The sequence below is a fragment of the Macaca fascicularis genome, chromosome X (assembly GCF_037993035.2).
Source record: "Macaca fascicularis isolate 582-1 chromosome X, T2T-MFA8v1.1".
Taxonomy (NCBI): domain Eukaryota; kingdom Metazoa; phylum Chordata; class Mammalia; order Primates; family Cercopithecidae; genus Macaca; species Macaca fascicularis.
The window spans coordinates 1,281,641-1,309,536 of record NC_088395.1 but is presented as its reverse complement, the minus strand read 5'-3'; the positions used below and the strand labels follow the sequence as shown (position 1 = coordinate 1,309,536).

The 27,896-nt window shown below is 60.0% G+C and overlaps 2 protein-coding genes and 1 long non-coding RNA gene across 7 annotated transcripts in view; 1 reads left to right on the top strand and 2 right to left on the bottom strand.

The window, feature by feature from the left end:
* Positions 1-106: 106 nt before the first annotated feature.
* Positions 107-8,902, bottom strand: LOC123571389 (uncharacterized). 2 transcript variants are annotated; one of them, XR_012429879.1, is made up of 7 exons: positions 8,790-8,902; positions 7,712-7,812; positions 3,511-3,674; positions 3,240-3,415; positions 2,795-3,016; positions 712-876; positions 107-270 (listed from the first exon to the last, which is right to left on the bottom strand). It is a non-coding gene; the product is annotated as an uncharacterized lncRNA (long non-coding RNA). The 2 variants fall into 2 exon arrangements; XR_012429878.1 differs by lacking the exon at positions 8,790-8,902 and having other exon boundaries at positions 7,712-8,779.
* Positions 8,903-11,077: 2,175 nt separating this feature from the next.
* On the top strand, positions 11,078-16,524 carry SLC25A6 (solute carrier family 25 member 6). The gene is made up of 4 exons (XM_065538733.2): positions 11,078-11,325; positions 13,607-14,093; positions 15,235-15,375; positions 15,924-16,524. Exons 1-4 carry the CDS (start codon positions 11,215-11,217, stop codon positions 16,079-16,081), a joined length of 897 nt encoding a protein of 298 aa, XP_065394805.1. The 5' UTR covers positions 11,078-11,214; the 3' UTR covers positions 16,082-16,524.
* Positions 16,525-22,293: 5,769 nt separating this feature from the next.
* The window catches only part of IL3RA (interleukin 3 receptor subunit alpha), a 43,778-nt gene continuing 38,175 nt past the window's right edge, over positions 22,294-27,896 (bottom strand). For all 4 annotated transcript variants that reach the window (XM_045384376.3, XM_065538732.2, XM_065538730.2 and 1 more), the window contains exons 10-12: positions 25,360-25,465; positions 24,223-24,304; positions 22,294-22,556 (exon numbers count right to left, since the gene is read on the bottom strand). In XM_045384376.3, the coding sequence (XP_045240311.2) occupies positions 22,482-22,556; positions 24,223-24,304; positions 25,360-25,465 (263 nt within the window). In that variant the 3' untranslated portion in view covers positions 22,294-22,481. The remainder of the gene's footprint in view (positions 22,557-24,222; positions 24,305-25,359; positions 25,466-27,896) is intronic.

The following is a 27,896-nucleotide window of genomic DNA, read 5'->3' as shown; positions in this document are numbered from 1 at the left end:
CCGCCTCCCGGGTTCAAGCCATTCTCCTGCCTCAGCCTCCCCACAGTAGCTGGATGACAGGCGCCCACCACCACGCCCGCCTAATGTTTGTATTTTTAGTACAGACCGTGTTTCACCATGTTGGCCAGGCTGGTCTGGAACTCCTGACCTCAGGTGATCCGCCCGCCTCGGCCTCCCAAAGTGCTGGCATTGCAGGCGTGAGCCACCGCGCCCGGCCTAACCGCACTTTTTTTTTTTTTTACGATCACACGTGGTGTCTCCATGGCAGGCCTAGATGGACCAGGAAGAAAATTCGACTTTGATGATGAAAGGGGGAGTCCAGAGCAGTGGTGCGTGGCTGTGGCCCTCACCGCTTGGCAAGCAGGAAGGATGAGGCTTCCAGTCCCCTCCAATCACACTGGCCTCAGCGTGGGGCCAGACGGGACAGCCGCCAGGCGATGCCACAGAGCCCAGCCCTGGAAAGCGGCCAGCCCTCCGTCCCTCCTACTCCCTCCTCCCTCCCTTCCCATGTCAGCCTGGCCCAGAGCTGTCCCTCCTTCCTCCCTCCCCAAGTCAGCCTGGCCCAGAGCTGTCCCTCCTCCCTCCCTTCCCACGTCAGCCTGGCCCAGAGCTGTCCCTCCTTCCTCCCTTCCCACGTCAGCCTGGCCCAGAGCTGGGGCGACAGATAGCATCCCGGTCACCTTGGGCTGCCTGCAAGGTTTCCCCACGTACCTGCAGGACGCCGTCTGTCTTAAGGCACACGAAGGCCTCTGCAGGGTTCACAGACGGCTTCCACAGCTGCTCTCTGCTCCATCTCAGGTGACCACTGGCCATCTCGAAAGCAACCTGCTTTGATGGCTTTCAAGCCTGAAGCTCCCTCCTCTCCAGCCCCTGCCACTGGGGACGGGGAATCGGGACAGGATGGAAACAGAGGCAGGCCCAGCCCGCCAGTTGTAGGGGCCAGGGACAGATTCCCACCTCTTGGGTGCCCAGGGAAGGCCCCACCCCGGATTGAAACGTTCGTGGGTCCGAGAAGGTTCTGGGACTCTGCCCAGGAAAAGGCTGGCATGGGGGGCCCCTCGGTGGAGAGAACCACAGGCGTCTGACCTAGGGGGAGCCCAGGCCCTGCGTGGTCTTGGTTGTTGGGAGTGGGCTGGGGGGCCACGTGATTGCAGCAGGACCTCCGGCGTGGCCTCCGTGTTCTGGTCCCCACGCCCATGTGTGCCCTTAAACTAAGGGTCCATGGAGGGCGTCCCCCAGGTGGAAGGAACCTGCAGGACACCCTCAGCAGAAGCCAGACACAGGGTCCCTGGGACCTGTTCCCTCTCACTCTCCCTTCTGTGTCTGCTGGAACTTTTTTTTTTTTTTTTTTGAGGAGTCTTGCTCTGTCGCCCAGGCTGGAGTGCGGGTGGTGCGATCTCGGCTCAGTGCAAACTCCGCCTCCCAGGTTCAAGCGATTCTCCTGCCTCAGCCTCCCCAGTAGCTGGAATTACAGGCGCCCGCCACCACGCCCAGCTAATTTTTTTGTATTTTCAGTAGAGACGGGGTTTCACCATGTTGGCCAGGCTGGTCTCAAACTCCTGACCTCAGGCCTCTCAAAGTGCTGGGATGACAGGCGTGAACCACCGCGCCCAACCCGTCTTTTTATTCATTGGAGTAACTGTGCAAAAGCAGCACCTCTGGACTCTGAGAGTCTCTGTGTGGCATGCATAGAACATCGCAAAGACTGCGATGATTTAAAAACCAGTGGCCGGGCGCGGTGGCTCAAGCCTGTAATCCCAGCACTTTGGGAGGCCGAGACGGGCGGATCACAAGGTCAGGAGCTCGAGACCATCCTGGCTAACCCGGTGAAACCCCGTCTCTACTAAAAAAATACAAAAAACTAGCCGGGCGAGGTGGCGGGTGCCTGTCGTCCCAGCTACTCGGGAGGCTGAGGCAGGAGAATGGCATGAACCCGGGAGCTTGCAGTGAGCTGAGATCCGGCCACTGCACTCCAGCCTGGGCGACAGAGCGAGACTCCGTCTCAACAACAACAAAAAAACCAGTGGGGTGACAAGGCTGGAAGTCTGTGCAGGGCAGCCTGGCCGGCCGGGTTCACCCACTCCCTCCTTCTCCACTCAGCGAGCGCTGCACTGAGGGCCTGGTGCATACCAGGACTGTCTGTCTGGCTCTAAAACACCCTCTGGATTTATCTGGGGGCTGGGGTGGTGGAAGGAGGAGGACAACAGACCCTCAGGATGATGTTGAGTACACAGCTCCTCCCCACCTGCCGAGCTCAATGCCTTGTTCCAGAAGGCTTTGCAGAGAGCCCTTTTCCAGGGTAAAGGTCTTACGGGGCTCTTCGTGGGGGAGAGGTCTTGGGGGGCCCTTGTGAAGGGGGAGGTCTTGGGGAGCCTTTGAGACGGAGATCTTGGGGAGTTGTCTTCCAGGGGCAGGTCTTGGGGGGCCTCTTTGGGGGGAAAGGCTTTGGGGGACCCTCTTCATGGGGGAAGTCTGGGGGGCTTCCTTCAGAGGGCAGGTCTTGTGGGGACCCCTTTGGGGGAGGCCTTTTGAGGAGCCCTTTTCAGGGCGGTGGCCCTGGGAGTCCCTTTTCAGGGAGGAGGTCTTGGGGAGCCCTCTTCAGAGGGAAGGTCTTTTGGGGGTCCTCTTCTGGGCAAAGGGGTCTGTCAGGCCCCCTCATCCTGCAGCCTCATCAGCTCTCCCTGGCCCACACTTCTTACGGGCAGAGCCTCGGTAATGATTAATTACAGAACAGCTGCTGTGGCCCCACCCAACACAGAGCCTGGCACCCCACCCCACCCCGCAAAAAGCCCACCTCAGCCCTGCTCTGATTCCTTCCCAGCCATCGGATGAAGCCTAACGTCTTTCCTGCTTCCGGGTGGGACGTGGTGGCTCACACCTGTCATCCCGGCACTTTGGGAGGCCGAGGCGGGCCGATCGCTTGAGGTCAGGAGTTCGAGACCAGCCTGCTGCTTGGGCCCGGCACCCAGGATGTGCTTGGCAAATGCTTCTGGAATGGATGGATGACACCCCGTCTCTATTAAAAATACAAAAATGAGGCGTGGTGGCACGCACCTGCAATCCCAGCTACTCGGGAGGCTGAGGCAGAAGAAACGCTTGAACCTGGGAGGTGGGGCTTGCAGTGAGCCAAGATCGCGCCACTGCACTCCAGCCTGGGCAACAGAGCAAGACTCCGTCTCCATATACACACACACACACACACACACACACAAGCCACCTCTACTTCTATATGAACCCACCACTTCTCTGAACCCCAGGGGGCTTTGTGGACGCAGATTCCATGAGAGCACCCGCTGGTCAGGCAGCAGTGATCTCTGAAGCCACGCGGGTAATTTTATCAGACGCTGGCAGATAAGGAGTCCTCGTGGCCGAGTGCCTGGCAGGCAGATCGGGACTCATTCCTCTCTACTCAGTCCTTGGAGGGGGAGGGCGGTGAGAGACACAAGCTCTACTCCCACTACCCAGCAGCTGTTCTCTCCCTCACTTCCAATTCCCGGCTGTGAGGCTCACCTCACCCTCCTTTCCCAGGGAGGCCATGTCCCCGGGTTCCGGGGCAGGTGGCCCCAAAGGCTTCCCAGGTCATGCCCTACTCAGGCATGGCGACTGCGTTGTTCCCTCCCAGATACGAGGGGCAAAGAAGTTAGCGTCCAGGGCTAAGTCCCACGTGCAGGACTCTGTACGGAAAAACAGCCCCAGTTAGCAATTCATCCATCCATCCATCCTTCCATCCATCCATCATCTATTCATCCATCCATTCATCCATCCATCCATTATCCATTCATTCCCGAATTTGCCGAGTGAGCACATCCATCTATCCATGCATCTATCCACCCACCCATTCATTATCCATCCATCCATCCTTCCATCCATCCATCCATCATCCATCCATCCATCCATCATCCATCCATTCCAGCATTTGCCAATCAAGCAATCCATCCATCCATCCATCCTTCCATCCATCCATCATCTATCCATCCATCCATTCATCCATCCATCCATTATCCATTCATTCCAGAATTTGCTGAGTGAGCACATCCATCTATCCATGCATCTATCCACCCACCCATTCATTATCCATCCATCCATCCTTCCATCCATCCATCCATCATCCATCCATCCATCCATCATCCATCCATTCCAGCATTTGCCAATCAAGCAATCCATCCATCCATCCATCCTTCCATCCATCCATCATCTATCCATCCATCCATTCATCCATCCATCCATTATCCATTCATTCCCGAATTTGCCGAGTGAGCACATCCATCTATCCATGCATCTATCCACCCACCCATTCATTATCCACCCACCCATCCACCCACCCACCCACCCATTCATTATCCAACCATCCATCCATCCATCCATCATCCATCCATTCCAGCATTTGCCAATCGAGCAATCAATCCATCCATTCATTCATCCACCCCCCCACCCCCCCCACCCATTCATTATCCAACCACCCACCCATCCATTCCAGAATCATTTGCCAAGCAAGCACATCCATCTATCCATCCACCCACCCACCCATTATCCATCCATCATCCATCCATTCCAGAAGCATTTGCCGATCAAGCAATCCATCCATCCACCCATCCATTCATTATCCATCCATCCATCCATCATGTATCCACCCATCCATTCCAGAAGCATTTGCTCATCAAGCAATCCATCCATCCATCCATCCATCCATCCATCCATCCATCCATCCATCCATCCATTCCAGAAGCATTTGCTGATCAAGCAATCCATCCATCCACCCACCCACCCATTATCCATCCATCCATCCATCCATCCCAGAAGCATTTGCCAAGCACATCCATCTATCCATCCATCCACCCACCCACCCACCCATGATCCATCCATCCATCATCCATCCATCCATTCATTCCAGAAGCATTTGCCAGCAATCCATCCACCCACCCACCTATTCATTATCCATCTATCCATTCATCCACCCACCCACCCATTATCCATCCGTCCATCATCTATCCACTCATTCATTCCAGAAGCATTTGCCAATCAAGCAATCCATCCATCCACCCACCCACCCATTCATTATCCATCTATCTATCCATCATCCATCCACTCATTCCAGAATCAGTTGCCAAGCAAGCATATCCATCTACCCATCCATCCACCCACCCATTCATTATCCATCCATTCATTATCCATCCATTCATTCCAGAATCATTTGCCAAGCAAGCATATCCATCTACCCATCCATCCACCCACCCATTCATTATCCATCCATTCATTATCCATCCATTCATTCCAGAATCATTTGCCAAGCAAGCATATCCATCTACCCATCCATCCACCCACCCATTCATTATCCATCCATTCATTATCCATCCATTCATTCCAGAATCATTTGCCAAGCAAGCACATCGATCGATCTATCCATCCATCCACCCACCCACCCACCCATTCATTATCCATCCATCCATCCATTATCCATCCATTCATCCATCCATCCATTCCAGAAGCATTTGCCGATCAAGCAATCCATCCATCCACCCATCCATTCATTCCAGAATCATTTGCCAAGCAAGCATATCCATCTATCCATCCATCCACCCACCCATTCATTATCCATCCATTCATCCATCCATTATCCATCCATCCATTCCAGAAGCATTTGCCGATCAAGCAATCCATCCATTCACCCATCCATTCATTCCAGAATCATTTGCCAAGCAAGCATATCCATCTATCCATCCATCCACCCACCCATTCATTATCCATCCATTCATTCCAGAATCATTTGCCAAGCAAGCACATCGATCTATCCATCCATCCACCCACCCATTCATTATCCATCCATTAATTATCTATCCATTCATTCCAGAATCATTTGCCAAGCAAGCACATCGATCTATCCATCCATCCACCCACCCACCCACCCATTCATTATCCATCCATCCATCCATCCATCATCCATCCATTCATCCATCCATCCATTCCAGAAGCATTTGCCGATCAAGCAATCCATCCATCCACCCATCCATTCATTCCAGAATCATTTGCCAAGCAAGCACATCCATCTATCCATCCACCCACCCACCCATTCGTTATCCATCCATCCATCCATCATCCATCTATCCATCCATCATCTATCCATCCAGCCATCTATTATCCATCCGTCCATTATCCCTCATTCCAGAAGCATTTGCCAAGTGAGCACATCCATCTATCCACGTATCTATCCACCCACCCGTTCATTATCCATCCATCCATCCATTATCCATCCATTCCAGCATTTGCCGATCGAGCAATTCATCTGTCCACTCACCCACCCATTCATTATCCATCCATCCATCCATCCATTCCAGAATCATCTGCCAAGCAAGCACATCCATCTATCCATCCAGCCACCCATTCATTATCTATCCATCCATCATCAATCCATCCATCATCTATCCATCCATCCATCCATCCACCCATCTATTATCCATCCGTCCATTATCCCTCATTCCAGAAGCATTTGCCGAGTGAGCACATCCATCTATCCACGTATCTATCCACCCACCCGTTCATTATCCATCCATCCAGTCATCCATGCATCTATCTATCCATCCATCCATCATCCATCCATTCCAGCATTTGCCGATCGAGCAATCCATCCGTCCACCCACCCACCTATTCATTATCCATCCACCCATCCATTCATTCCAGAATCATCTGCCAAGCAAGCACATCCATCTGTCCATCAATCCACTCACCCACCCACCCATTATCCATCCATTATCTATCCGTCCATCATTGATCCATCCATATCCATCACCCATCCATTCATCCATTATCCATCCATCCATCTTCTGTTCGTTATCCATCCATTCATTATTCATCCATCCATTCATTATCCATCCATCACCCATCCATCATCCATTCATTATCCATCCATCCATCCATCATCCATCCATCCATCCATTATCCATCCATCAATCCATCCACCCATTATCCATCCATCCATTATCCATCCATCCATTATCCACCCATCCACCCATCATCCATCCACCCATCATCCATCTATCATCCATCCATCCATTATCCATCACCTGTTCATTATCCATCCATCCATTATCCATCATGTATCTATCCATCCATCACCCATCTATCCATTCATTATCCATCCATCCATCCATCCATCCATTATCCACCTATCCATCCATTCCAGAAGCACTTGCCAAGCACATCCTGTGTGCCAGGCCCAAGCAGGCAGGCATCCTCCTGGCTCGGAGAGGAGCCTGAGCAGAGCCCACAGACAGCACCACCCTGCTGGCAGGTCACCAAGCCACCAAGCCAGTGCAGGCTGAGGGCTGAGCACACAGAGCGCCATCTCAGTGTCTGGACATGGTTAGCCGTCCCCACCCGCATGGAAGGAACCTTCTTCTCTCCCCTAAGACAGGCTTTGCAGACTTGGACAGGGAACACCGTGTTCCAGGGCCCAGGCACTGAAAACCAGCACCAGGGCCCCGTCCTGCGCGACCTCGCTGAGGCTGGGAAACCAACACAGGCCTGTTGGGCGCAGCGCCCCAGCAAATTCCCCACCCCTGCCCAGCACCCACAGTGCTCCCGGCCTCCTGCAGGGAGCCTGGCTTGGTCCTGGGTCCTCAGAGGACACTGTCCACTGCCGGGGCCCTAGCAGAACCTCAGGAATGTGCTTGGTCTCCATGCCCTCCCCACAGCAAGGGCCCAAGGTTAGACCTACCCATGCTTCAGTGACTTCTGAGCCACCCGTCCCGCCGCCCAGCTGCCGCTCCAGCCTCCAGAGCCGGCCCCAACCTCCAGCCCCAGCCTCAGCCGCTCTCCCTAGAGGTCAGAAAAAGCCTCAGGCAGGGCTCACAGCTGCACCCAGGAGTCACCCAGGGTGAGTCCGCTCTCCAGGGCAAGCGGGTCCCTGCTGTCCACCCACAGCCAGGGACTGTACCTCCTCAATACACAAGGGAGATAAAGGAAAAACAAGAGCGAGAAAGCACAGGGAGAGAAAAGGAAGGAAGGGAGAAGGAAACGGAAAGAAGAGGAAGGAAAAGAAGGGAGGAAAGGAAGGAAGGAGAGAGAGCAGGAGGAGAGGAAAAAAGAGGGAAAGAAAGGGAGCGATGGGGAAAGGCAGGAAATGAAGCGAGAGAGGGAAAGAAAAAAAAAGGAAGGAAAGACGGAAGGGACGGACGGGAGAAAGGGAGGAAAAGGGCAAAGGAGGAGGCGGGGAGACAGGAAAGAAGGAAACGGGGAGGGAGGAGAGAAGAAAAAGGAAAAAGAGGGAGGGAGGAGAGAAGAAAGAGGCAGGGAGGGAGGAAAGAAAAACAGGCAGGAGATAAGAAAAAAGAAAGGGAGGCTGGGCGCGGTGGCTCACGACTGTAATCCAGCACTTCGGGAGGCCGAGGTGGGCGGATCACCTGAGGTCAGGAGTTCGAGACCAGCCTGGCCAACATGGTGAAACCCTGTCTCTCCTAAAAATAAAAATAAAATAGCCGGGCGTGCTGGCACCAGCCTGTAATCCCAGCTAGTTAGGAGGCGGAGGCAGAAGAATCTCTTGAACCTGGGAGGCGGAGGTTGCAGTGAGCTGAGATCACGCCACTGCACTCCAGCCTGGGTGACAGAGCGAGGCTCCATCTCAAAAAAAAAAAAAGGAGAACAGGGAGAAAGGGAGAAACAGACGGGAAGAAAAGAGCGAGACAGGAAAGAATAAAAGAAAGGAAAAAGAAAAAGAGAGAGAGAAAGGGAGAGAGGGAGAAAGGGAGAGAGGAAAGAAAAGAACGGAAAAGACACGACCAGGCACAGTGGCTCACCAGGCACAGTGGCTCACAGCTGTCATCCTAGCACTTTAGGAAGCCGATGTGGGCGGATCCCCTGAGGTCGGGAGTTCGGGACCAGCCTGGCCAACATGGTGAAACCCCGTCTCTACTAAAAAATATAAAATTAGCCAGGCGTGGTGGTGGGTGCCTATAATTCCAGCTACTCGGGAGGCTGAGGCAGGAGAATCCCTTGAACCCAGGAGGGGGAGGTTGCAGTCCAGCCTGGACAACAAGAGCGAAACTGTGTCTCAAAAATAAATACATAAAACAAACCGGAAAAGAGAGGGGGGAGAAAGGGAAGAGAGGGAGGGAGACAGGAAAGAAAGAGGAAAACGGAGGGAAGGAGGGAAAGGGAGAAAAAGGAGGAAGGGAAGGAAAGAGAAAAAGAAAGGAAGGAAAAAGGAAGAAGGGAAGGAAAGAGAAAAAGGAAGAAGGAAAGGAAAGAGAAAAAGGAGGAAGGAAGGAAAGAGAAAAAGGAGGAAGGGAAGGAAAGAGAAAAAGGAAGAAGGGAAGGAAAGAGAAAAAGGAGGGAGGCGGGAAAGCAGCAAAACTCAAAGGCAAGCGGGGAAGGAGGGAGACGGGGGCCAAGGGCGGGCGGGAGAGAGCCGGGAAGGGAGAGGAGGCGGAGGAAGCAGAAAAAGCGGGAGGGAGGGAGGGAGGAAGGGCGGACAGGGAGGCCGGGAAGGGCGACCCCGGCCGCAGCCCCCCCAACCCGACGGACACTGGCAGATCGGGGAGCCCAGGGCGGGTGGGCGCGGCCCAGGGACCCCCAGCCCCAGCGCAGAGGGCACCGCGGGGTCAGAGGTCGGAGGCCCAGGGACCCCCCCCCTCACCCAGCCCGAGCGCGGAGGGCACCGCGGGGTCAGAGGTCGGAGGCCCAGGGACCCCCCCCCCTCACCCAGCCCGAGCGCGGAGGGCACCGCGGGGTCAGAGGTCGGAGGCCCAGGGACCCCCCTCACCCAGCCCGAGCGCAGAGGGCACCGCGGGGTCAGAGGTCGGAGGCCCAGGGATTCCCCCCCTCACCCAGCCCGAGCGCAGAGGGCACCGCGGGGTCAGAGGTCGGAGGCCCAGGGACCCCCCCCCCCCCACACCCAGCCCGAGCGCGGAGGGCACCGCGGGGTCAGAGGTCGGAGGCTCAGGGACCCCCCACCCCCACCCCCACACCCAGCCCGAGAGCGGAGAGCGGTGCGGGGTCAGAGGTCGGAGGCCCAGGGATACCCCCCCACACCCACCCCGAGCGCGGAGGGCACCGCGGGGTCAGAGGTCGGAGGCCCAGGGACCCCCCCCACACCCACCCCGAGCGCGGAGGGCACCGCGGGGTCAGAGGTCGGAGGCCCAGGGACCCCCCCCACACCCAGCCCGAGCGCGGAGGGCACCGCGGGGTCAGAGGTCGGAGGCCCAGGGACCCCCCCCCCACACCGAGCCCGAGCGCAGAGAGCACCGCGGGGTCAGAGTTCGGAGGCCCAGGGACCCCCCCCACACCCAGCCCGAGCTCGGAGGGCACCGCGGGGTCAGAGTTCGGAGGCCCAGGGACCCCCCCCACACCCAGCCCGAGAGCGGAGAGCGGTGCGGGGTCAGAGGTCGGAGGCCCAGGGACCCCCCCCACACCCAGCCCGAGCGCAGAGGACACCGCGGGGTCAGAGGTCAGAGGCCCAGGGACCCCCCCCACACCCAGCCCGAGCGCAGAGGGCACCGCGGGGTCAGAGGTCAGAGACCCAGGGACCTCCCCCCACCCAGGACGGGCGCGGAGGGCGGCGCGGGGTCCCCCGGGTACACTCCGGCAGGAAACGGGGTCTCCCGAAGTGGGACCCGGGAAACTGTGACGGGGTTGGAGCCGCCTGGAGGTCAAGGGTCGGGGGTCGGGGCACCACGTGTTGCGCATCCCGGCCGGGTAGCCGCGGCCTCCGGGAGAAAGCGGGCGGCGCTCTCGGAGCGACCCGAGTACCATGGTGGGCTCCTGACTCCGCAGCCGCCCGCCAGCCCGCTCGGGTACCGGCAGCGGCGTGACCTTCACAAGGTCAAGGCTGCCGCGGAACACCCCCGCGCTGCCCCTACGGCGCATGGGCGGAGCCTGACTCCCGGCATACCTCGGGGTGCGGGGCGGGGCGTCTCCGGGGAGCGCAGCCAATGGGCGCGGTGCGCTGGAGAGCGGGGCGGGGCGCGGCGGGGTTCCCGGCAGCCCCCGGGGGCGCGGCACGCAGGCGGGGGTGGGTCGTGGCCGGGCGGCGCAGCCAATGGGCGCGGCGCGAGGGGGCGTGGGGGCGGAGAGTGGGCGTGGCGTCGGCGCCTCAGCGGCTGCGCGGTGGCCGCTCCGTCCTTTCGGTCCCGGCGGCGGCAGGGCTGAGCCAGCGACGCCCTCCATTCACTCTCCGCGCCCGCTCTCCGGCTGTCCGCCCGTTCCGCTGCCCGCCCCGCCACCATGACGGAACAGGCCATCTCCTTCGCCAAGGACTTTTTGGCCGGAGGCATCGCCGCCGCCATCTCCAAGACGGCCGTGGCTCCGATCGAGCGGGTCAAGCTACTGCTGCAGGTGGGGACGCGGGCGCGGCCGCTCCGGGGATGGGGGGACGGGAACCGAGTGGCCGGGCCGGGAGGGGACGCGGGCAGCGGAACCCTGCAGGCGGGCGCCGGAAGTGGAAGGCCGCGATGGCTTTGTCCAAGCGCCGCCGGCTTCCGGGGCAAGCGTCACGTGACCGCTGCGGCAGGGCGTGGCGACGTCCACGCGTGCGCACTGGGCCCGACCGGCGGCGGGGATGCGGCACGGGCCTGAGGGCGCATGCGCGATGGACCAGGCCCAGGGATGCACTTTGCAGCGGGCGGGCGGGCCTTGACCTTGAACTCAATCCTGCGGGTCCTCCGGGCTGGGACCAACCTTTCCGGCCGTCGCCTGGCCGGTGTCTGCTCTTGCCCCGTCCACCGTGAAGGGCAATTCTAAGGCCCACGGGGCAGCGAGCCTGCCCGCAGGTGTCCTGGAATAACCAGGATACGGTTACTGGTGGTTCTCACCCCCCTCTTCATAGCTCATTTGTGTAATTCTGATCCAGAGCGATGCATTTTTTTTGTCTTTGGGGAGAGGGTTATCGAAAGCAGATGATGCCTAGGAACACTGCTGCCAGCACGTCGTTGTTCACGTTGTACTCCCAGTGACCAGCTCGGTGATGGGAATGCATGGGTTTGGCCGCAAGGACAGGTCACGCCCGCGATCCCAGCGCTTCTGAGAGGCCTGAGGAGGATCGCTTGATGCCAGGAGTTTGAGAGCAGTGGGGGGCAACAGAGCAAGACCCCACCTCAAAAAGAAATTATTTTAACTGAAGGAAGAAGGGCGTCCAAGTGCGTTGAGAGGCCTGGGGAGGATCGCTTTTGAGCTCAGCAGTTTGAGACCAGCCTTCTAAGATAATTATTTTAAACTTAGCAGGGTGGCGTATTCCAGGAGTTTGAGACCAGCCAGGGCAACGTAGCAAGACCCCCACATCTTTAAAAAAATTTTTCTTTTTTTTTTTGAGATGGGGTCTTGCTCTGTCCCCCAGGCTGGAGTGCTGTGGCGCCATCTCAGCTCACTGCAAGCTCCGCCTTCCAGGTTCACATCACTCTGTTGCCTCGGCCTCCCGAGTAGCTGAGACTACAGACGTCTGCCACCACGCCTGGCTAATTGTTTGTATTTCTAGTAGAGACGGGGATTTTACCGTTTTAGCGGTCTCAATCTCCTGACCTCGTGATCCACCCACCTCAGCCTCCCAAAATGCTGGATTATAGGCGTGAGCCACGGTGCCCGGCTTAATATTTTTTTTAGAACTTAGCAGGGCGGGGTGTCCCAGCGGCTCGAGAGGCCCAGGGAGGATCACCTGAGCTCAGGAGTTTGAGAGCAGCTTGGTCACCGTAGTAAGACTCCATCTCTCAAAGTAATTTTTAAAGTTAGTGGGGCTTGATGCTTGTGCACCTGTAGACCCGGATACTCGGGAGACTGAGGCGGGAGAATGGCCTAATCCACGAGTTGGAGGCTGCAGTGAGGTGAGATCGCACCACTACACTCCAACCTGGGTAACAGCATGAGACCCTATCTTTTTTTAAAAAAAGAAAGATGAGGACAACTTACCAGTAATGCCCACAAGCTAGTTTCCTAAACAGGATGATGCACTCTGGCCGGGTACAGTGGCCCATGCCACCTTCGGGAGGCCAAGGCGGGCGGATCACCTGCGGTCAGGAGTTCGAGAGCAATCCGGCCAACACGGTGAAACCCCGTCTCTACTAAAAATAAACAAAATGAGGCCGGGCGCGGTGGCTCAAGCTTGTAATCCCAGCACTTTGGGAGGCCGAGATGGGCGGATCACGAGGTCAGGAGATCGAGACCATCCTGGCTAACACGGTGAAACCCCGTCTCTACTAAAAAATACAAAAAAAAACTAGCCAGGCGTGGTGGCGGGCGCCTGTAGTCCCAGCTACTCGGGAGGCTGAGGCAGGAGAATGGCGTAAACCCGGGAGGCGGAGCTTGCAGTGACCTGAGATCCGGCCACTGCACCCTAGCCTGGGCGACAGAGCGAGACTCCGTCTCAAAAAAAAAAAAAATAAACAAAATGAGGCAGGCATGGTGGTGGGCACCTGTAATCCCAGCAACTTGGGAGGCTGAGGCAGGAGAATCGCTTGAACGCAGGAGGCAGAGGTTGCAGTGAGCCGAGATCACCCCATTGCACTCCAGCTTGGGCAACAAGAAAGAATGATTTGTGTCAAAAAAAAACAAAAAAAATCACTCTGTAGCTGGGATGTTTCGGGTGGTTGGCCCCGGGTCTGGTCTGGACACCCTCTGCGTCCCCCAGGTCCAGCACGCCAGCAAGCAGATCGCCGCCGACAAGCAGTACAAGGGCATCGTGGACTGCATCGTCCGTATCCCCAAGGAGCAGGGCGTGCTGTCATTCTGGAGAGGCAACCTGGCCAACGTCATCCGCTACTTCCCCACTCAAGCCCTCAACTTCGCCTTCAAGGATAAGTACAAGCAGATCTTCCTGGGGGGCGTGGACAAGCACACGCAGTTCTGGAGGTACTTTGCGGGCAACCTGGCCTCCGGCGGTGCGGCCGGCGCCACCTCCCTCTGCTTCGTGTACCCCCTGGATTTCGCCAGAACCCGGCTGGCCGCGGACGTGGGAAAGTCAGGCACAGAGCGCGAGTTCCGGGGCCTGGGAGACTGCCTGGTGAAGATCACCAAGTCTGACGGCATCCGGGGCCTGTACCAGGGCTTCAGCGTCTCCGTGCAGGGCATCATCATCTACCGGGCCGCCTACTTCGGCGTGTACGATACGGCCAAGGGTACGTGTGGCGGCCGTCGCAAAGTCCCGGAGACGGGATCGATGCGCAGACATTCCCTCGGGGTCCCTTGGGCTGAAGGTCTGAGATCCAGGTGTGGGCAGGGCTGGTCCCTCCTGAGGCCTCTCTCCTGGGCTTGGAGACGCCGTCTTCTCCCTGTGTCCTCACAGGGTCATCCCTCTGTGTGTGTCTGTGTCCTCATCTCCTCCTCTTATGGGATGTCTTAGTCCATCTCGGGCTGCTATCACAGAATACCATAGACTGGGTGGCTTATGAACAACAGACATTGATTCTCCCACAGTCCTGGAGGCTGGACGTCTGAGATCCAGGTGTGGGCAGGGCTGGTTCCTCCTGAGGCCTCTCTCCTGGGCTTGGAGACGCCGTCTTCTCCCTGTGTCCTCACAGGCTCAACCCTCTGTGTGTGTCTGTGTCCTCATCTTCTTTTCTTATGAGGTGTCTTAGTCCATCTCAGGCTGCTATCACAGAATACCAGAGACTGGGTGGATTGTAAACAACAGACATTGATTCTCCCACCGTCCTGGAGGCTGGAAGTCTGAGATCCGGGTGTGGGCAGGGCTGGTCCCTTCTGAGGCCTCTCTCCTGGGCTTGGAGACGCCGTCTTCTCCCTGTGTCCTCACAGGATCGTCCCTCTGTGTGTGTCTGTGTCCTCATCTCCTCTTACAAGGACACTAGGCTCATAGGATGGGGCCCACCCTGCTGACCCCCTTTACTGTTACTCACCTCTTCAGAGACCTCACATGCAAGTACAGTTGCATTCTGAGGCCCTGGTGCCGGGGGTGGTACGTCAGCATGTGGATTTTGAGGACACAATGTAACTCCCGTCGTAACTGTGACCCTTTAGAAGGTCAGGGCCCTCGCTTTTCCCCCAACAGGCCTAACCCCGGCCTCTGGAACTGTCTTGCTGGGCTCCGGTAGGTGGCCGGCGGCCTCTTCCCCTCCTGGCCCTGCCCCGACCTTTGGTGTTGTAAACATCAGCTTGCACCGAGCAGCCACGTGGAGGGGGCACGGGTGGTCTTGGAAGAGCTCATCACCACCTCGGGTGGCCGTGAGCACACAGCGGAGGCTGAGCCTGGTCTCCGGTGGCCGTGCAGGCGCTGGAAGGTGACGTGCCGTTCCCCCGCAGGCATGCTCCCCGACCCCAAGAACACGCACATCGTGGTGAGCTGGATGATCGCGCAGACCGTGACGGCCGTGGCCGGCGTGGTCTCCTACCCCTTCGACACGGTCCGGCGGCGGATGATGATGCAGTCTGGGCGCAAAGGAGGTACCCGCGCGGGCTCGGGAGGCGGGAGACCCTTGCTAGTGGGAAGGGGAACCAGGAGCTCCTTGGCCTGGGCCGGTGGGAGGCCAGGAACCATCAGAGGAGGCACTGTCCCGGGCGTGGGAGGCAGCAGTGTGTCAGAAAGTAACCGGCTGTGCGGAACGATTTTCCTGAATGATGGGCTTCTGATCTTGGGGGTTTCATGGTCCAGGCAGCAATTGCTGCATCCCCACCTCCTAGAACCTCCGCCCACATCCACACCCTCGATCCTGCCCTCTCTGCGTGGACGCCAGGGGAGGAGATGGGGGACGCCCAGGGCAGGGCCTGAAGCCCTGTGTCCAGCCCTCCTCGAGACAGTGGCTTACGAGGACGGCTTGAGCTCAGGGCACGGGGTCACCAGAGCCTCGGGTTCCCTCCTATAATCAGAACTGTGGCTCAGGCGTCCGGGGTGTTACTTCTGTAAAACGTCTTCAGGGGTGCAGGTGGCGTCCGTGTCTCGAGGAGCTCGGCGGCGAGGCCCTCACTGTCTGACCGTCTCCCTGTCGTTGCAGCTGACATCATGTACACGGGCACCGTCGACTGCTGGAGGAAGATCTTCAGAGACGAGGGGGGCAAGGCCTTCTTCAAGGGTGCCTGGTCCAACGTCCTTCGGGGCATGGGGGGTGCCTTCGTGCTGGTCCTGTACGACGAGCTCAAGAAGGTGATCTAAGGGCCGCGGCCTCCTCCCCACACACACCAAGGGAACCAAGAGAACCACGTAGAATCCTCAACCGTGCGGACCATCAACCTTCGAGAAATTCCATTTGTCTTTTTCCCAGCCGGACCCTGCCCGTAGACGGCGGCCGGGGAAGGCTGTAGAGAAGGGGCGCGACGCGATCCCGTCGTCGGCCCCCGATTCCATGTCTTGATCACGGGGTGGGAGGGAACCATGGCGTCCCCGCGGGCCCATGGGCGAGGCACTCCAACACTGAGACCTAGAGTCCAGACGCTTGTAGGACCCGAGTCGTGTTTTAAGTATTTATTTAAAACAAAAGAATCATGTTTCCCATTTGTACCTCAGCGCTAGCCCCTGTTTTTGCACGGCCGAGTACTAGCAAGTATGTTCTGTGTTGGGCATCCTGCTGCAAAACAATAAACCGAGGACACACAGGGCCTCCTGCCTGACCGCACCTCTCCACGGGGCAGCCTGGGGTCTGCAGATGGGGGCTGGGCCCATGGGACGCAGGTGGGGCCACGCTCTGCCCCTGTGGCCGGCCCACGTTCCTGGCGTGTGGTGCCACCACCTCCCCAGCACCCCCAGGACAGCAGACAAGGTCACAGCTGGGAAGAGGAGGGGGGTAGAAACCAAGGCTGGCGGAAGTGTAGCCGGGCTCCGTGGTGAATGCTGGAGGTCCCCAGGGCACCTGCACTTACTGTGCCTTCTCTGAGACCATTCGTGTGACCGTAACACCTTGGCTTGGTTGTAAATAAGACACGTGTCTCCTAGCTCTGAAGGCTGGAAGTCCCAGAAAACCAAGGCGTGGCAGGTTCGGTCTCTGGTGAGTACCCGGTTCCTGGCTTCCGGATGGCTCCTTCTCTCTGTGTGTCCTCACACGATGGAGGAGGCCAGGGAGCTCTCCGGAGTCCCTTTTACAAGGGTGGGGATCCCATCCAGGAGGCCTCACCACCTCATCACTCCCAGAGACCCCCACTTCCCACACCGTCACTTTGGAGAGGGGTATTTTCAGGCTGAATCTTGGGGAGACCCAAATGGGCATGAGGGCCTGCGTTCCTCTCCGCCTCCCACAGCTCCCGAGGGCCACGCCAGCCCCCATTCCGGCGTGAACAGTGGAGTCAGCTGGGGTCCCCAGAGTGGCCGCTGTGTGTCCTTGGGTTCGCCCGTGAGGATCCCACCACAGGGGGTGCCCACCGCCGGGCACGCCAGCTTCCTTCGAGCTCCCTGCGCACATTCATTGCGAGGCAAGAAACGCCGTGTTGACTCTGCCAGGCTGAACGTTGGGCCTTGGTGGTGCCAGCACACGCCAGGGCCACAGGGACCGCAGCCCTGGGGATCCACAGCTGGCTCTCCTGGGCTCTCCACAAATCCCAGCCGTAGTAAAAAAAAAAAAAATCTGTTTTTTGAGTTGGAGTCTTCCACCCAGGCTGGAGTGCGGTGGCGCCATCTTGGCTCACAGCAACCTCTGCCTCCTAGGTTCAAGCAATTCTGCCGCGGCTTCCCAAGTAGCTGGGATTATAAGCGTGCACCATCACACCCGCCTGATTTTAGTATTTTTAGTGGAGATGGGGTTTCACCATGTTTGCCAGGCTGGTCTCAAGTTCCTGGCCTCAAATGATAGACCGCCCACCTCGGCCTCCCAAAACGGTGGGATGACAGGTGTGAGCCACCGTGCCTGCCCCGAAAGGCAGACTCTACATCTCTGCACTTTGCCAGGTAGAAACCCTCATTTGTGTCCCGATGAGTCCCGTGTTTGTCACGTGTCTCGGCCCGGAGGCAAGTGGAGAAACAGGAGCTTCCGCCATCAACCCTGTGGGTCCTGCACACCCTCCACAAAACAGCCACGACCCACGGGGATTCGTGGGTCCTGCACACCCTCCAGAAACTAGCCATGGCCCACGGGGACCCGTGGGTCCTGCACACCCTCCACAAAACAGCCACAACCCACAGGGACCCGTGGGTCCTGCACCAGAAATGCCACGGCCCACGGGGATCCGTGGGTCCTGCACACCCTCCACAAAACAGCCACAACCCACAGGGACCCGTGGGTCCTGCACACCCTCCAGAAACTAGCCACGGCCCACGGGGACCCGTGGGTCCTGCACACCCTCCACAAAACAGCCACGGCCCACGGGGACCGTGGGTCCTGCACACCCTCCACAAAACAGCCACGACCCACAGGGACCCGTGGGTCCTGCACACCCTCCACAAAACAGCCACAACCCACAGGGACCCGTGGGTCCTGCACACCCTCCACAAAACAGCCACGACCCACGGGGACTGGTGGGTCCTGCACACCCTCCAGAAACTAGCCATGGCCCACGGGGACTGGTGGGTCCTGCACACCCTCCACAAAACAGCCACGGCCCACGGGGACCTGTGGGTCCTGCACACCCTCCACAAAACAGCCACGACCCACAGGGACCCGTGGGTCCTGCACACCCTCCACAAAACAGCCACGGCCCACGGGGACCTGTGGGTCCTGCACACCCTCCACAAAACAGCCACAACCCACAGGGACCCGTGGGTCCTGCACACCCTCCACAAAACAGCCACGACCCACGGGGACTGGTGGGTCCTGCACACCCTCCACAAAACAGCCACAACCCACAGGGACTCGTGGGTCCTGCACACCCTCCACAAAACAGCCACGACCCACAGGGACCCGTGGGTCCTGCACACCCTCCAGAAACTAGCCATGGCCCACGGGGACCGTGGGTCCTGCACACCCTCCACAAAACAACCACGACCCACGGGGACTGGTGGGTCCTGCACACCCTCCAGAAACTAGCCATGGCCCACGGGGACTGGTGGGTCCTGCACACCCTCCACAAAACAGCCACGACCCACAGGGACCCGTGGGTCCTGCACACCCTCCAGAAACTAGCCATGGCCCACGGGGACCGTGGGTCCTGCACACCCTCCACAAAACAACCACGACCCACAGGGACCCGTGGGTCCTGCACACCCTCCACAAAACAGCCACGACCCACGGGGACCTGGGCTCCGAGTTCCTGCCTGGAGCCGTGGTAACTGCTTCATCCACTCTTGGACATGTTTTCACTCCTGTGACTTCATAGATTATAACACAGTAGTCCGGGCATGGTTTCCTTAGCAGTTCCAGTGAAATCCTACGTGGTGGTATACTGGACTCTGGGGGATTTGGGGGATTCGATGGTGGCGGGGGAGGGTATCCAAAGTTACAGTTCAAAGACCAGCAAGTGCACTTCGCGTTACTTTTTTTTTTTCGAGATGGCGTCTCACTCTTGTCACCCCGACAGGAGTGCAATGGTGTGCTCTCGGCTCAACGCAACCTCCGCCTCCCAGGTTCCAGCCATTCTGCTTCAGCCTCCCACGTAGCTGGGATTACAGGCATACGCCACCACGCCCGGCTAATTTTGTGTTTTTAGTACAGACGGGGTTTCACCACGTCAGCCGGGCTGGTCTCAAACTCCCGACCTCAGGTAATGTGCCTACCTCGGCCTCCCAAAGTGCTGGGGTGACAGGCGTGATTTTACACACATAAGCCACTGTGCCTGGCCAGTCCTGCCCAATCTTGAAATGCTGAGGCTCTTAGCAAGCTGAGTGTTGGAGGTAACTTCATAGGAAATAATACGTGGTGTTACTAAGAGAATCCTGCCTCGTGGGTACTACCAAAATCACAGTTCTGGTTGGGCTCCGTGGTTTAGCTCTGTAATCTCAGCACTTTGGGATGGTGAGGGGTGGATCGCCTGAGGTCAGGAGTTCGAGACCAGCCTGACCAACATAGAGAAACCGCGTCTCTACTAAAAACACAGATTAGCCGGGTGTGGTGGCGCACGCCTGCAATCCCAGCTACTTCAGAGGCTGAGGCTGGAGAGTTGCTTGAACCCAGGAGGCAGAGATTGCTGTGTGCTGAGATGATTGTGCCACTACACTCCAGCCGGGGTGACAAGCGAGACTTTGTCTCAAAAGAGGTTGGGGGGGCCGGACGCGGTGACTCAGGTCTGTAATCCCAACGCTTTGGGAGGCCGAGGTGGGCGGATCACATGAGGTCAAGAGTTCCAGACCAGCCTGGCCAACGTGGTGAAACCCGTTCTCTACTAAAAGCAAAGTTAGCCGTCCATGGTGGCAGGTGCCTGTAGTCCCAGGTACTGGAGAGGCTGAGGCAGGAGAATTGCTTGAACCCAGGAGGCAGAGGTTGCTGTCAGCTGAGATGGTGCCAGTGCACTGCAGCCTGGGTGACAAAGCAACAGTCCGTCTCAAAAAAACAAAACAAGCCGGGCACGGTGACTCACGCCTGAAATCCCAGCACTTTGGGAGGCCGAGGCGGGCGGATCACCTGAGGTCGGGAGTTTGAGACCAGCCTGACCAACATGGAGAAATCCTGTCTCTACTAAAAATACAAAAATTAGCCGGGCATGGTGGTGGCGCACGCCTGTAATCCCAGCTACTTGGGAGGCTGAGGCAGGAGAATCACTTGAACCCAGGAGGCAGAGGTTGCAGTGAGCGGACATCGCGCCACTGCCCTCCAGCCTGGGCCACAGAGTGAGACTCTGTCTCAAAAAAATCACAGTTCCTTCGTGTGGATTTGCAGTGGGGCGGTTTCGACTCATCCTGGGCTCCCTGGGAGGGTTCCGTGTTCTAGGTGGAAAAGCCGCGGACATCGGGACCGTCCCCAGGGGCTGCAGGTGGGCTGACAGGCTCCCTCCTTGCCAGCGTCACTGCTGCCTGGATTCCTTCTCCCTGCTTTCCTCCCCCGCCACACACAGGCAATGCTCCTTTCACCTCTTTTCCTGCAGCTCCAAGTACCCCCGTTTTCGGTTTGGCCCTCACACCCGGCAGAGGCCCGGTCGGGAAGACCCCAACCGGGAGACAGGGCCTGGGGAGGGGATCAGAAGTCGAGGTAGGGTGGGGACGGAAGGGCCCAGGCTGGCCTCAGGGTGTGAGCGCAACTGAACCTGCCAGGGCAGATCCCAGAGCCCTCGCCGGATGTGGGCAGCTCCTCAGGTCTGTGGGTAAAAAGGAGCGTGGACACGGCCTGTTTACGGACATTAGAGTCTGCCTGGCTACACAAGCCCTGTACGGTGGCTTAGAGACGTGCAACCAGGCCGGGCGCGGTGGCTCACGCCTGTCATCCCAGCACTTTGGGAGGCCGAGGCGGGCCGATCACGAGGTCGAGAGATCGAGACCATCCTGGCCAACACGGTGAAACCCCGTCTCTACTAAAAATACAAAAATTAGCCGGGCGTGGTGGCAGGTGCCTGTAGTCCCAGTTACTCGGGAGGCTGAGGCAGGAGAATGGCGTGAACCCGGGAGGCGGAGCTTGCAGTGAGCCGAGATGGCTTCATTTCACTCCAGCCTGGGCCACAGAGCGAGACTCTGTCTCAAAAAAAGAGCTGTGCAGCCAGGGTCACGTGTACAACTGGGGGCGGAGAGGACAGACAAGCCAGGCAGGACATCTGGCGCCCTCGGAAAGCAGCAAAGCTGTTGTTTCTCAGAAGTCCTAGAGGAGCCAGTTATAAGACGCTGGAGGCCGGGCGCGGTGGCTCCCGTCTGTCATCCCAGCACTTTGAGAGGCCAAGGCAGGCGGATGAGGTCAGGAGTTCGAGACCAGCCTGGCCAACATGGTGAAACCCCATCTCTACTAAAAAATACAAACACTGGCCGGGTGTGGTGGCAGGTGCCTGTCATCCCAGCTACTCCGGAGGCTGAGGCAGGAGAGGTCTGAACCCCAGAGGCAGATGTTGTAGTGAGCCGAGATCACGTCACTGCACTCCAGCCTGGGCGGCAGACCGGGACTCTGTCTCAAAATAGAAAAAAGGCCAGGTGTGGTGTCTCACGCCTGTAATCCTGGCACTTTGGGAGGCCGAGGTGGGCGGATCACAAGGTCAAGAGTTCGAGACCAGCCTGGCCAAGAGACCAACCTGGTCACTATGGTGAAGCCCCGTCTGTACTAAAAATACAAACATTAGCCGAGGGTGGTGGCAGGTGCCTGTCATCCCAGCAACTCGGGAGGCTGAGGCAGGGGAATTGCTTGAACCCGGGAGGCGGAGGTTGCTGTGAGCTGAGATTGCGCCACTGCCCTCCAGCCTGGGCGACAGAGCGAGACTCCAAAAAAAAAAAAAAACGTGGAAACGTCTGTCTAGTGGTGTTGGAGGAATGGGGCTGAATCCAGAGACGGGGACCAGTGAGTGGGGGAAAAAAAAAGCACTTTTATCATGAAGTAAACACACAAAAGTTCTGTTCTTTCCTTTTCCTGGCATCTTCTGACTACATTGCACAGGCGTCTCCCACGCCCACCACCCGTTAGGAACGTCCATTCCTGCGCCGCGTCCAGCAGCCACAGGCTGTGCAGGTGCCTGGCCCGGCCAGGGAGATTGAGGCAGCCCCCGGCAGGCCCTGAACCCCGGTCTCAAGTTTTCTCCACCACCTGCACTTCAGACACCAGACACTCCTCCAGGCCGGCTTTGCCCACCTCCCAGACCACCTGCAGAGACAAGACGAGGCAGGGTGAGTCGGGCACCCCTAGATAACAGAGCCCAGGTCCTGATCCGCAGGGGCCTGTCCCATCTCAAATCGGCTCTGAGGGCCAGGTGTGGTGGCTCGCACCTGTAATTCCAGCACTTTGGGCCAGGCACTGTGGGTCACACCTGTCATCCCAGCACTTTGGGCCGGGCGCGGTGGCTCGCACCTGTCATCCCAGCACCTTGGGCCGGGCACGGTGGGTCACACCTGTCATCCCAGCAGTTTGGGCCGGGCACGGTGGTTCACGCCTGTAATCCCAGCACTTTGGGCCGGGCGCGGTGGGTCACACCTGTGATCCCAGCACTTTGGGCCGGGCGCGGTGGGTCACACCTGTAATCCCAGCACTTTGGGCCGGGCGCGGTGGCTCACGCCTGTCATCCCAGCACTTTGGGCCGGGCGCGGTGGGTCACGCCTGTCATCCCAGCACTTTGGGCCGGGCGCGGTGGCTCACGCCTGTGATCCCAGCAGTTTGGGCCGGGCGCGGTGGGTCACGCCTGTCATCCCAGCACTTTGGGCCGGGCGCGGTGGGTCACACCTGAAATCCCAGCAGTTTGGGCCGGGCGCGGTGGGTCACGCCTGTCATCCCAGCACTTTGGGCCGGGCGCGGTGGCTCACACCTGTCATCCCAGCACTTTGGGCCGGGCGCGGTGGCTCGCGCCTGTGATCCCAGCAGTTTGGGCCGGGCGCGGTGGCTCGCGCCTGTGATCCCAGCACTTTGGGCCGGGCACGGTGGGTCACGCCTGTAATCCCAGCAGTTTGGGCCGGGCGCGGTGGGTCACGCCTGTAACGCGCCTGTGATCCCAGCACTTTGGGCCGGGCGCGGTGGGTCACACCTGAAATCCCAGCACTTTGGGCCGGGCGCGGTGGGTCACGCCTGTCATCCCAGCACTTTGGGCCGGGCGCGGTGGCTCACACCTGTAATCCCAGCACTTTTCGGAGGCCAAGACGGACGGATCACGAGGTCAGGAGATCGAGACCACCCTGGCCAACACGGTGAAACCCCGTCTCTACTAAAAATACAAAAAAATCAGCTGGGTGTGTTGGTGCGCGCCTGTAGTCCCAGCTACTCGGGAGGCTGAGGCAGGAGAATCGCTCGAACCCTGAACCGGGAAGGTGGAGGTTGTGGTGAGCTGAGATCGCACCACTGCCCTCCAGCCTGGGCAAGAAGAGCAAACCTCCGTCTCAAAAAAAAAAAAAAAAAGAAAAAAATCCGCCGTTCCCTGGTGTGTGGGGCGCCGAGACAGCCCGTGATCACGGTGGGCGGGGAGCCCGGTGTCCCCCCCACCCCCTTCATCCTGCAGGTTTTGGCAGACGGTGTCCAGCCGCCTAGTCCAGGGCGTCTCACTCTGGTCGCCCAGGCTGGAGTGCGGTGGCTCGATCGTCGTTCACTGCAGCCTCCGCCTCCCGGGTTCAAGAGATCCTCCTCCCTCAGCCTCCCGAGTAGCTGGGATTACAGGTGCACACAGCACCACGCCCGGCTGATTTTGTATTTTTAGTAGGGACGGAGTTTCTGCATGTTGGCCAGGCTGGTCTCGAGTTCCTGGCCTCAAACTGTCCGCCCGCCTGGGCCTCCCAAACCGGCCACCACGCCCGCCCAGACCCCTCCCGCGGCGGAAGACGTAACATACCAGCTTGTCCTGTTGGAAGGTGTCACCGATGGGGTCTTTCATGTGTGGGATGCGGGGAAACAGTCTCTGCATCACCAGATACCTCGGAGGAAAGAGAAATGGTCCAGCTCTGAACCCAGCACCCACCAGCTCATCATCCGGGACACGGCGTGTCCAGGACAGGCAGGGCCAGGACGGAGCAAAAGACTCCAGTCATCTACTCCAGGGGTCTCCCTTTTCCCGGCCCCCGAGGCCCTGACACGCCCCCGACAATCATCGTAGGCAGGCACTGGTGTCTAAGAGGGAGCAGGGTGCTGGGACCGGAGCCACCTGGGGTGCAGCTGCCAACACACCCTTGGTGCCTCAGGTCACGGAGTTTACGACTTGAGCCAGTAGCTTGCAGCTCCTCCTCCTCCCTGTCCCTCTCTACTCCTCCTCCTCCCCTTCCCTCCCTACTCCTCCTCCTCCCCCTCCCTCCCTACTCCTGTTCCTCTCCCCTCCCTCCCTACTTGTCCTCCTCTCCCCTCCCTCCCTACTTCTCCCCCTCCCTCCCTCCTCCTCCTCCTCCTCCTCCCTCCCTACTCCTCCTCCTCCTCTCCCTCCCTACTCCTCCTCCTCTTCCTCCTCCCTCCCTACTCCTCCTCCTCCTTTTCCTCTCCCTCTCCCTCCGTCTCCCCCTCCCCTTCCTCCTCCCCTTCCCCTCTGGGAGATAGAAGTTACCACTGCACCCATTTGACAGTTTGTGAAGCTCTGATGCCTGGCAAGGAGACTGGGTCTGGCCGGGCACAGTGGCTCACGCCTGTCACCCCAGCACTTTGCGAGGCCGAGGCGGGCAGATCAACTGAGGTCAGGAGTTCGAGACCAGCCTGGTCCACCTGGCAAAACCCCATCGCTACTAAAACTGTAAAAATTAGCTGGGTGTGTTGCTGGGCGCCTGTAATCCCAGCTACTGGGGAGGCCGAGGCAGGAGGATCACTTGAACCCGGGAGACGGAGGCTGCACTGAGCCGAGATCGCGCCGTTGCACCCCAGCCTGGGCCACAAGAGCGAGACTCAGTCGCAAAAATGCTCCTAATGATGCTCAGGACGGTTCTGGGAATAACTTTCAGGGTCGCACTGGAAACAAGAGGGACCCCCGCGGATGCCCTGGAGGGCTCACCTTCTGCAGATGAGGAACACACAGAGCAAGGCCAGCAGCGTCCCCAGCGCGATCAGCAGCGACGTCCGCCAGGCACGCGAGCTCGCGCCCTCCTCCTGGTCGCACTCTGGGGGAGAGGACGAGAGGGTCACGGACCGGGGCCTCGGTCTAGGGGGAGAGGGTCACGGACCGGGGCCTCGGTCTAGGGGGAGAGGGCGAGAGGGTCACGGACCGGGGCCTCGGTCTAGGGGGAGAGGGCCACGGACCGGGGCCTCGGTCTAGGGGGAGAGGACGAGAGGGCCACGGACCGGGGCCTCGGTCTAGGGGGAGAGGGTCACGGACCGGGGCCTCGGTCTAGGGGGAGAGGGCCACGGACCGGGGCCTCGGTCTAGGGGGAGAGGGCCACGGACCGGGGCCTCGGTCTAGGGGGAGAGGGCCACGGACCGGGGCCTCGGTCTAGGGGGAGAGGACGAGAGGGTCACGGACCGGGGCCTCGGTCTAGGGGGAGAGGGCCACGGACCGGGGCCTCGGTCTAGGGGGAGAGGGCCACGGACCGGGGCCTCGGTCTAGGACGAGAGGGTCACGGACCGGGACCTCGGTCTAGGGGGAGAGGGTCACGGACCGGGGCCTCGGTCTAGGGGGAGAGGGTCACGGACCGGGGCCTCGGTCTAGGGGGAGAGGGCCACGGACCGGGGCCTCGGTCTAGGGGGAGAGGGCCACGGACCGGGGCCTCGGTCTAGGGGGAGAGGGCCACGGACCGGGGCCTCGGTCTAGGGGGAGAGGGCCACGGACCGGGGCCTCGGTCTAGGGGGAGAGGGCCACGGACCGGGGCCTCGGTCTAGGGGGAGAGGGTCACGGACCGGGGCCTCGGTCTAGGGGGAGAGGGTCACGGACCGGGGCCTCGGTCTAGGGGGAGAGGGCCACGGACCGGGGCCTCGGTCTAGGGGGAGAGGGCCACGGACCGGGGCCTCGGTCTAGGGCGAGAGGGTCACGGACCGGGGCCTCGGTCTAGGGGGAGAGGGCCACGGACCGGGGCCTCGGTCTAGGGGGAGAGGGCCACGGACCGGGGCCTCGGTCTAGGACGAGAGGGTCACGGACCGGGACCTCGGTCTAGGGGGAGAGGGTCACGGACCGGGGCCTCGGTCTAGGGGGATCAGGGACCATGGGCTCTCCCCACAGCCCTGGAAAGCAGACAGGTGGCTGCCACATGGGGAGGCGTCCAGGGGGGACACCCCCGTCCTGCCACCCGCACAGGAACCGTGACCACCTGCGGGCCACCTATGTCCCCGGACAAGAAGGGACGTCCGGGCCTCCCAGGCCCAGCCCGGAACCCGGAGCGACATCCGGACCTCCCAGCCCGGAACCCTGCGTTCCCGGACAAGGAGGGACATCCGGGCCTCCCAGCCCCAGCCCGGAACCCGGAGCGACATCCGGGCCTCCCAGCCCCAGCCCGGAACCCTGCGTCCCAGGACCCGGAGCGACATCCGGACCTCACAGCCCGGACCCTGTGTCTCGGGACCTGGAGCGACGTCCGGACCTCCCGGCCTGGAACCCAGCGTCCTGGGACCCGGAGCGACGTCCGGGCCTCCCGTCCCCAGCCTGGAACCCGGCGCGACATCCGGGCCTCCCAGCCCCAGCCCGGAACTTCGCGTCCCAGGACAAAGAGGTACATCCGGGCTTCCCATCCCGGAACTCTGCGTCCCGGGACCCGGAACAACATCCGGACCTCCTAGCCCGGAACTCTGCGTCCCAGGACAAGGAAGTACATCCGGGCCTCCCAGCCCCAACCTGGAGCCCGGAGCGACATCCGGACCTCCCATCCCGGACCCCTGCGTCCCGGGACAAGGAGGCACATCCGGGCCTCCCAGCCCCAGCCCGGAGCCCTGCGTCCCGGGAGAAAGAGGGACATCCGGGCCTTCCATCCTCAGCCTGGAACCCTGAGTCCAGGGACCCGGAGTGACATCCGGGCCTCCCAGCCCCAGCCCGGAACCCTCCGTCCCAGGACCCGGAGCGACATCCGGACCTCCCAGCCCGGAACCCTGTGTCTCGGGACCCAGAGCGACATCCGGGCCTCCCAGCCTGGAACCCTGCGTCCCGGAACCCGGAGCGACGTCGGGGCCTCCCAGCCCCAGCCCGGAACCCTCCGTCTCGGGACCCAGAGCGACATCCGGGCCTCCCAGCCTGGAACCCTGCGTCCCAGAACCCGGAGCGACATCCGGTCCTCCCAGTCTGGAACCCGGAGCGACATCCGGACCTCCCAGTCCCAGCCCGGAACCCTGCGTCCCAGGACAAGGAGGTACATCCGGGCCTCCCAGCCCCAGCCCGGAACCCTCCGTCTCGGGACCCAGAGCGACATCCGGGCCTCCCAGCCTGGAACCCTGCGTCCCAGAACCCGGAGCGACATCCGGACCTCCCAGTCTGGAACCCGGAGCGACATCCGGGCCTCCCAGCCCCAGCCCGGAACCCTGCGTCCCAGGACAAGGAGGTACATCCGGGCCTCCCAGCCCCAGCCCGGAACTCTGCGTCCCGGGACCCGGTGCGACATCCGGGCCTCCCAG

Excerpts from the sequence above, each read along its gene's own strand:
- SLC25A6 (XM_065538733.2), top strand. The coding sequence starts at position 11,215 with ATGACGGAACAGGCCATCTCCTTCGCCAAGGACTTTTTGGCCGGAGGC. Across the intron at positions 11,326-13,606 it reads GGGTCAAGCTACTGCTGCAG|GTCCAGCACGCCAGCAAGCA; the intron begins GTGGGGACGCGG and ends TGCGTCCCCCAG. Across the intron at positions 15,376-15,923 it reads GCAGTCTGGGCGCAAAGGAG|CTGACATCATGTACACGGGC; the intron begins GTACCCGCGCGG and ends CTGTCGTTGCAG.